Below are 9079 nucleotides of genomic sequence, written 5' to 3' on the forward strand. Positions count from 1 at the left end.
AATGCACTCCACTTAAATAGCCTGTTTCAGACTTCTTTATTGCTCTTGGAAGACAGCTGACAGGGAACGGCACTTCTTGTTTGTACTGGCATCACCTTCATACTGTACGAACTTTGGTGCTTGTTGAGTAGCAGACATACAATCAACATCTTGGGCCTGTACAACAGCAGCAGTTACATCAGGTTTACCCTTGAAAGTGCGATTCTTGTGAACTGAAGCTAATAATTGATAAGAATGAAGAAACAGATGAAGTTTTAATATTAGAAATCTTGTTTTGAGATGTGTGTCTGTGTGTGTGTGTGTCTGTAGTGTGTGGTGGTCTATGTGTCAAAGATGAAATGGCCGTAACTGTGCAAGAACAAAACCCAAGCAGAAAGGACTTCAAAAAACTAACGGTTTTTGTTTGCTTCTTTTTGTTTTCAGCTTGCTTACAGTGATCCTGAAAAAGAATGTGTACATGTATTTCACAGTCTAAGACTAGATCAATTTTTGAAGATAATTTTGAAGGCTCCATCTTTTTTAGCTCCTCATTGCACATTCCTCCCTTCTCAGGACCTGTTTCATATTTGCACTTACTGATTAATGGATGTAAGCAGAAAATGCTATGTAAAACACACATTTATTTAAAGGACAACAGAAAACTTGAATTTCCAGATTTGATTTAACCATTCTGACATTAAGCATATTTAAGTCTATATCTTTCTACACATAAGCTTGCAAACTGAAGTTTACCATATCCTACTGTAAGGGATTACAAATACACTTAATCACAGTAAGAGTGAAGAAATAGTTAAATTTACAGGGTTTAGTACTAATAAACTTGAAATTTTTTTCCTAAATGGTCTGAAGCACTGATGTGTGCAAATAGATTTCTCAAAAAAATATATATATGTCCCCTTTTAAAACAGCACTGCAAAGCATAAATAAATTTGATATGACAGGAAAATCACCATCTCTGCAGAAGTGAACACAAAAATAGACCAGCACCTTAGTCACTACTTGAACTGTCTGAACTGTCAGAAGATGAACTTCTCTCCTTTCGTCTCTTCTTTTTCTCCTTTTTATGATGCTTTCCTTTCTTAGATTTATGCTTTTTCCCCTTTTCCCTTTCTTTTTTGTGTGATTTTTGTTTTTTTGACTTTGGCCCATCCTCTTCAACTGAACTTGATGAGGAAGATCTAGTGAAAAAAATAATACAGATCAATGTGTAATTAAAGAAGGAAAATGCCACAATAAATTTTTTTTAAATGTCATTATTTATATGTTACAAATCAAATTTGCTGTAGAATTTGCATAGTAGCATCCACTGGAAAGCTTATGATATCTCAGTCTGCATGTTCAACTTGAATGATGACTTTCTTAATAAGACTTTTATATGTTTATAACATGGATTAAAAACCTATGGAATAGGCAAGTTGTATGGTTTTTCAGTCGTCACGAAGAAAAAGACTAGAAGTACAGATCAACAGAAAATAAAGTATGACAGCAAGATAGAGCTTCTGGCTTTTAAAAAACTACATGATCAATAACAATGTGAGAGTAATGTCTTCAGAAAAATCTTAATGTATTCCTCCAGTGCAAAAATCTAAGAGAAACTAGGTATGACAAATTTGGATGCTCTTGCAGTTGGTAGTGTTGGTCTCTAACCAGCAATGATGAGTGATTACACACATAAAAGAATTATGATAACAATAATAGTTATGAAATAATCATGAATACTCAGAAGGGCAGTTTTGTGCTATTGTTTACATGATTAACTATTAGTTACTTGCATGAAAACTGACAGCCAAACGGACTCTTTTCTATTCTTCTTTTTTGTAAGTGTAAATACTGTCTTCAAAAGTGGAAGTTAGAGCTACACGATGTAAATAAATAAGAAGAAAAATGTCAATACAACCAGTATTAAATCTGTTTCGTTATTTCTGTAGTTCTGAAAAATATCTTACTGTGATCTCCAAATACATTACACATTTTATAGCTCTGAGGGCAGTTCCTGGGATATTGTCTTATCAACACTCCTAATGATTAAGCATTAGTTTCATTTAAAAGATAAGCCAAACAGTCCTCAATCCAGAACTCAAGATTCATAATAAATTGGGGTATTATGACATTTTCCTCTGAAACTGGAATGACACTTTTATTAGGCTTCTACACTAACAGGTGCACTAAAATTCAACACATATCAAGTAAAACTACAGAAGCTTTCCTTTTGATAATTACATGTTACTTAGAGTATGCGTGTGCCTGCATGTGTTTCTACACATGAATGTGTGCATGCAAAGAATTTTAGGGTCTCTGAAGTAGAGGAAGTCTTCTCCAGTCAGAGGGAACATTGCTTTCTCCGATCTGCAGATCTCCAGCTTGCTAGAGCTTTCAAGACTTCCATGATCCTAACCACACAGCTGAAAGCTCATGACTTTACCATTTAATCCAAGAACAAACAAGTTCTCACTGGAAAAGAGGAAGCTTTTCAAACCAAAGATGTACCTGCAAATCAAGCTGCATGAAAAGAGGGAGTATCTTCTGAGAAGCAACCCAAATATCATAAATATTTCTGAAGTTGTGTTTTGAAATGAAAACAGCTGTGTGATATGAGTTACCTTTTCCTTGGTCTTTTTAATTTTGTCTTCTCTTTGTGTTTTCTTTTTTGTTTCTTTTTTTCTTCCTCCTGGTTTAAATCTATGGGTAAAAAGTTACATTTTAAAAAGCACTTGTTGAATTAAGGTCAGCATTAAAGAGTGGCTTCAATAGCAATGTAAAGTCATTACAAAATTCCTGTGAAAAGGTTTTCTTTTCCTTCCTCCATATTCTGGTCTAATATAGCAATTTCAGAAGCATTTTGCAGAATGGCAGGATTTTTACACACAGCTTACATTCTAATTACTTTGATCTAAGCACTAAGAATGAAGGCAGGCCTGTAAAACATAGCAAAAAGTTGTGATTTTTCTTATATGTTGACATCAGCTTCAGGTTTTCATATCTGTTCTTCTGTATTTTAACAGTCTTAACCTTACCATATTATTGCCTAAGTCTGAAGGCCATTTAACTAGAACATACAAAAAAAAAAGGATACTCCCTTAAGATATTCAAGAATGTAACGTGAGTTACATTCACACATCTTCTTTCACACTTCACAAATAGCAATGCTATAACTAAGATAAATTTGAGTTAATTGTCCGTGTACCATCTACAAAGATTGACAGAAGCATCATCTCTCATCTGGTGTTTGTTTCCTGCCCCAATGCTGTATAGTATTGCATATTAACTTCACATTTCACTTACAAAATATATTTTTATCACACTGGATGCAATTTCTGATCTTAGATTTTTCTATACCAGTTCAAAAAGTATTTTTTAATTCTCGAAAATGCAAATCCACTAAATAAATACAATGTCAGCTGGCTTTATAATTTATCCTTAAAACAGTCAATTTTGAGTATTTCATCTTATTCCTATCATACTTTCTACACAGAGTGCATGCTAGTGCAGTGATTCTTTTGCTACCACAAATACAAATTACTGGTCTGCATGTTCTGGACCAAAATCTGAAAGAATTCAATATGAATTAAAAAAGCAAATCATCTTTGGAGCAATTAAAAAACATGAACAAGAATGGGTGAACATTTCTTGAAGAAAATAGGGCAAAAATCTTGAGAGGAAGAGGCCACTTGAAAATGGCAAAAATCTGACTGGATTATTAACAGTTAAAGATACATGTCTTCTTAGCAGCCACAGTTTGAGAAAATATAATAAATATGGATATTAGAAGATCTGAAGTAAACAGTTGTTTTCCCTGCAGGTATCCATCCTTAATCAGTTAGGGCCAAAAAAATCCCAACCCCTACATTCAGAAATACATAATAAGTGGGAACTAGTTTTTCCAAAGAGACTTGTCCCGAGAAAGGACCATTGCAGTACCAATTCAGCACTCTTGTCAAGGAGACTGTCCATTTCTTTTGAAGTGTACAGCAAACTACAAGGCTCTATCTATCCCTTCTCTTCCCTAAATAGCATCTTCAGTAAGAACTAAATGTCAAGTCTGGAATGAGAGAGCAACAGAACAAAACATGATGTTTTGGCAGATAAAAAGAACATTCATTAATTTAAAACATGCTATGGTGGAGTAACCTCCCCTTCTTACTTAGGGGAACTACTTCTTTGGAGTCCAAATTCAAATGAACTCAAGTACCTGCTAAATAGCCCATCTATTCTCTCTCTGACAAACAGTTGACACCTTCCAAACATAGAAGACTAATTCTCCAAATATGAATGTTTAAATTCCAATTTACTAGCTGTTTCACTCAAAATCCTACTTAGAAACTAGAGAGAAATTGTTATATTTGTCATTAGTTACAAGATGTTTAAACTACATGCCATAATCAAAAGATTATCTAGGAACATTGGTATCATTTTCTCCTAATCAGGTTCTTAGTAACAGTCTGATAATCTTTTGCATTTAGAAGCCCTTTTGAGATGTTCCAAATGGCTACATTAGTAATTACCTATGACAGGAATTAATAATAATAAAAAAGTGGGTGTATCAAATCTCTAAATCTGAACATAGGAAGTAAAAGACTTACTATTAAATCACAGGCTAAAAGAACTAATGGTAGTTATCAAAAAGGACAAAATGAGAGTTCCTATACTTCAGAAGACCATTATTCAGTGTATTCTGAAAAGAAAAAAAAATACCTTACTCTTTTTTTCACGCATGGCTTGCAATCTCTGTAGTTCTTCTTCCTCACTGTCTTCACTGCTAGTGCTGCTAACATCTAAAACAATATCTCTTTGAGGATCTACTCGGAGGAAGTTTCGACATTCAAATGTCAAATGACCAGCTGGACAAAACAAATATAAAGAAAGAAAGATTACAGGTTATCAACAAATATCAGAAACTAAAAAACATCCATTTTTGTATTATTTGGTTTTGAGAAGTGCAAAAAGGGTAGGCTGCGATCTGTGAATGAGGTAGGAGAGAGCTTACTTTGAAAAAATCTCCAAGAATTTTGACAGGTTGTGCAATGCTCTTCCATTTTATAGTGCTTTATGACCTCTCTCCTATTTCTGTTAAAGATTTTGTTCAACTTTTACTTTCTATAGTCTTGGATACTTTCTAAGAAACTACCTAAAAACATCAAGTGAAATACTTAAAAAACTAAAGCAAGTGTTATACTGCTCTTTTTAACTCCCTTTAGTGAAATCATAGAATCCTATTTGCTTATGAGCTATAATCTTTAACAACCAGTACTTACTACTGACTAAGTTACTACCTGACTAGTATTTTTAGTTTTCTAAGTTACATCTTGATAATCAAGGCCAATTAGAAACCTTGTGCTGAATAAGCCTAATGGAATAACAAAAGTGAAATAAAACAAACTGAAGATATGGTATGGGAAACATATGAATTCAAGTAGTAATTGAAATAAACTCATGTTCTTCATATCAAAGCATCTACATCTTGAAGACAGAGCTTTCAGGAACACAAACAGGGATTGTTTGATTTGACTACAGGTTTCTCTCTCTTCCAGAAAGTTTCTGATACTTGCTGCATGCAGAAGTAGAGCACTAAATCTATATTGATATCCATGGTCCTTTTGAAGAAGACATACATAAAAACATTCAGTGACAAATTTTCTTTCAAAGCCTGACGTTGAAGAATGAAACAAGACTTTTTCCTGTCACCCCATGTAACATTCATAAAAAAACTCTAACAACTTAAATCACTGCGTTAAAAGTTCAATACAATTCACTGCAAAACAGTGTCCATTCCTCCACTGTTCTAAATAAAAGAGTTAGTGATTAACAAATTATAATCTTCACTAAGACTTCTCTCCCTTAATCAGGAAAGTAGCCACAGACATGCCTGTATGATAAGTGTATAATGCAAAGCATGAGCTAAATGCTAACAGCACAACTTATAAATAGTAAAAGTTACTGTTTCTTGAAATACACAATGCTCAAGGAAATAGGTTTTCTTGGCTTAAAAGATCATATAGATTTTAAATTATTTTTTCTTGTAACACAGATTGACCTTAATTTGAGCTGAAATGCCTGCCTGTTGGCAGAGACATTCAGAAGCACAAATGCTAATTTCAGTACATATCAAAGACGATGTTTTCAACTGAAACTTTCTCAAGTAATTGTAATTGCAAACATAGTATATAGGAATATATTAGCATAATTTTTTTTCTGAGAAACTGAAGAGTTTTCAAAAGCAGCAATGGGCGTGAGAAGCCAGCGAATGAAAATTAAATAAATAAATTTAAAAAATGTGGCATTTAAAACTGACAAATATCTGGACAATAAGGGAGAATACTTCTTTTTCATTTCCCTCAGCCCTTCCTCAAAAGGCAGTTCCAACATCATAAATTGAACAAAACACTGTAAATTCATATTGTTTGTTGACTTACGGTAACCACACTTCTTGCATCCTGCTCTGATGTTATCCTTATTTCCGCCTGAAAGAGAAAATTTCACCAATTAGGTCTTGCTAAACAGAACCCTCAATTTTCTTTCAAATCTGGCTTGATAATGTCAATACACAGATAAAAGTGATCACTCAAGAGTATTAAGTACATATGAAAGTACCTATCTCTTAAAAAAAACTTAAAGGCAAACCAGTGCATTTCTAAGGTCACTTTTCTGTATAGTATAACCAGTCACATAAAGTATTGCCTTCTCTGAAAGCTTATGCATTTGTTTAGTACAGTATGAGCACAGTAATAGTTACCTGACATTCCAGTAATCTGTAACTGCACACTACAAGTGTACCTATAAATTCTAGCCGTGCATGGATATTGACAGACATTCACTGGAAACTCTGAAGTGATTTATATTTTAATTACAGGAATTGACTTTAAAAGGCAATTAAAAACCAAAGCAAACAAAAAATCAGTTCTGAAAAGACAGAAGAAAAAAAAAGTCAACAAATTGTTAAATGATTGTGAATCCAGACAACATGGCACCAAATACAAAGAATTAAGAGATGCAAGAAAGCAAATGTGTAATAAAGTGAAGAGAGTACGAGAAGTCTGTAGTTGCTAAGCAGGAAGAAGGACCAGAATAATGCAAATTTAAGGTATAAAAAGTGCGAAATTTTCTTATGTGAGACCACAGTTAAGTTAAACAGACAGAACATGATTCAGAAGAAGAGAAACACCAGACTTGCCTCCCTTCAAATAGATCAGTATGATTTTTAAACATGTGACCCTATTCATAATGAATGTCACAACCGAATTTCCAAAACCAAAGGATGCCCTTCCATCTTCCGATTAAACCTCAGCGACTTAAACAGTTATACAGCATCTTCTGAATAACTATTTAATGTATTTAAATAAACAAATAATCAAACATAATAAGAAATCTATTACAGAAATTAGAGAACCAGAAATGGGAGTATATCAATTGCACGCATTTAAACTATGATTTACTGAGACAACCACTGTCTTTAGAACATTCTACTCAAAATAACAGAGAAACCTTTAAACCCCAGGTTGAAAAAACTAACTTGGGAATTTGGACGACTCACTGGTCCGTGCCCTGAAGAGTACTGGAAAGCCAAGCAATAAAAATACATACATTCCATTATAACACATGATTTTCTGCAGATCCCAAAACTTTAGTATTACGTAACCCCTTAAAGGTCTATTAACTCAGTGTTCAAGTGCCTACTGTATGACTGCCTGTTTCAAGGACACATGGAAGAAAGCGTCCCAAAACAAAAACCAAAGGCATGCCTGTACCTTGAAATGTCACACCAGAGAAACACTCAAACAGCATTTGCTTGTTCACTACACCTTGGGACTAGAAAACCAAATCACCTGAGCTACCTGATTGGTCTCAACATTCCGAAATACTTAGTAAACTTCAGGCCTACTACAGAGCTGACCTGCAGGCAAAGAAATATCCAAGGAATGTCAGTAGTCACGCACACACTACAAAATCTCCGGTGTAGGTCAAGATTTCCAAGAGAAACACCCAGCAGTTGACAAGAATATTGTCAGCCAATACTCCCACCAAATTCTGAAGACTAAAACTTTATTATTATTTTTGAGTTTAAATAATAATGTTAGAAGCTGGGACTTAGACTAGATGAAATTTTAGACAATTAAAACATACAAATTTGTCCCTTCTTCTCCTTCCCATGCATTAATCCTCAAGAAAATTAAAAACCAACACAGCACTAAGGACTTGGTTCATTCAGCGGAGCACAAAGTTAAAAATAAAAGCTTTGCAAACCTCTGAATGCAAATATAAGTCTTCCTCAAGAACCCCTTCCAGAAAGGGAGCAAGTTTATTGAGGCCTTCTCTTCACCAGAGAAGTAGCTCAGGCTTTGGTCAGCTGTTCTCCAACTACACACTCTTTTTTTCCTCAGGATCAAGAGGACGAAGCAACGGCACGAACACCCTGCCAGCAGGCAACGCAGGGCTGTATCAATCAGCCAAACGCACGTGGGAGGCTCAGGGAGGACGCTGCGCTGCCCCTGCCTGCCCCGCCACCTCCGCACCTCCCTTCCGCACTCCCGCACAGAGCAGCCCCCGCCGCCCTCCGCGCAATTGTCCACCACCCCGCCGCTCGCTCCCCGTTCCCTCTCTCCCGGCCCCGACCCCGCCAGCCCTGCCCCTTCCCGCCCCCGGCCCCTCACCCGGCAGGGCCATCGCGCCGCTCCCACCGCTCGGCCCCCGCCCGCACCGCTGCCTCTCCTCGACGGAAGTCTTTGCACGGCGCACTCCCGGACCGTGCCACTCACAGGGAAGGCGGGGGACTTCCGTGTCCCTCGGGCGGCAGGCTCGAGGAGGGCCTGCAGCTCTGTGGAGAACCCCTCGTTTTTTTCCCCAAAGACGTCCTTTCTCAGTGACTCCCGTAGAGACTCCGGCCAGGGAATAATCTCCTCGTCCCTCCTCCTGGGTTATGCAGCCTCAGCCCCCCCTTCCCCGGGCTGTGTAGAGGTGCCCACAATGGCGGGTGGCTGCGCGCGGTAGGAATCCCTGGAGCAGCAGCGAAGTTCAGGGTCGGCCGCGAGCGGGTGTTCGGTGGCCCCACGGTCTTTTCACCACCATGAGCAATATCTACATCCAG

General features: G+C 36.8%; 2 protein-coding genes across 2 annotated transcripts in view; one reads left to right on the forward strand and one right to left on the reverse strand.

Annotated features, from left to right (window-relative positions):
* Positions 1-602: 602 nt before the first annotated feature.
* On the reverse strand, positions 603-8730 carry SREK1IP1 (SREK1 interacting protein 1). Its single transcript, XM_050330127.1, has 5 exons — positions 8646-8730; positions 6411-6458; positions 4698-4838; positions 2601-2679; positions 603-1178 (listed from the first exon to the last, which is right to left on the reverse strand). The coding sequence occupies exons 1-5, from the start codon at positions 8656-8658 to the stop codon at positions 989-991; spliced, it is 471 nt and encodes a 156-aa protein (XP_050186084.1). The 5' UTR covers positions 8659-8730; the 3' UTR covers positions 603-988.
* A 30-nt stretch (positions 8731-8760) lies between these two features.
* Positions 8761-9079, forward strand: part of CWC27 (CWC27 spliceosome associated cyclophilin) — a 98842-nt gene continuing 98523 nt past the window's right edge. The window contains exon 1 of the mRNA XM_050330096.1: positions 8761-9079. This exon is cut by the window's right edge and continues 21 nt beyond it. Within this exon, the coding sequence (XP_050186053.1) occupies positions 9059-9079 (21 nt within the window). The 5' untranslated portion in view covers positions 8761-9058.

Source organism: Myiozetetes cayanensis, unplaced genomic scaffold, assembly GCF_022539395.1.
Source record: "Myiozetetes cayanensis isolate MyiCay16 unplaced genomic scaffold, myiCay2020 scf4, whole genome shotgun sequence".
In the NCBI taxonomy this organism is placed as follows: Eukaryota; Metazoa; Chordata; class Aves; order Passeriformes; family Tyrannidae; genus Myiozetetes; species Myiozetetes cayanensis.

Excerpts from the sequence above, each read along its gene's own strand:
- SREK1IP1 (XM_050330127.1), bottom strand. Across the intron at positions 2,680-4,697 it reads AGCCATGCGTGAAAAAAAGA|ATTTAAACCAGGAGGAAGAA; the intron begins GTAAGGTATTTT and ends TTTTACCCATAG. Across the intron at positions 1,179-2,600 it reads TTAAAAAGACCAAGGAAAAG|ATCTTCCTCATCAAGTTCAG; the intron begins GTAACTCATATC and ends TTTTTTCACTAG.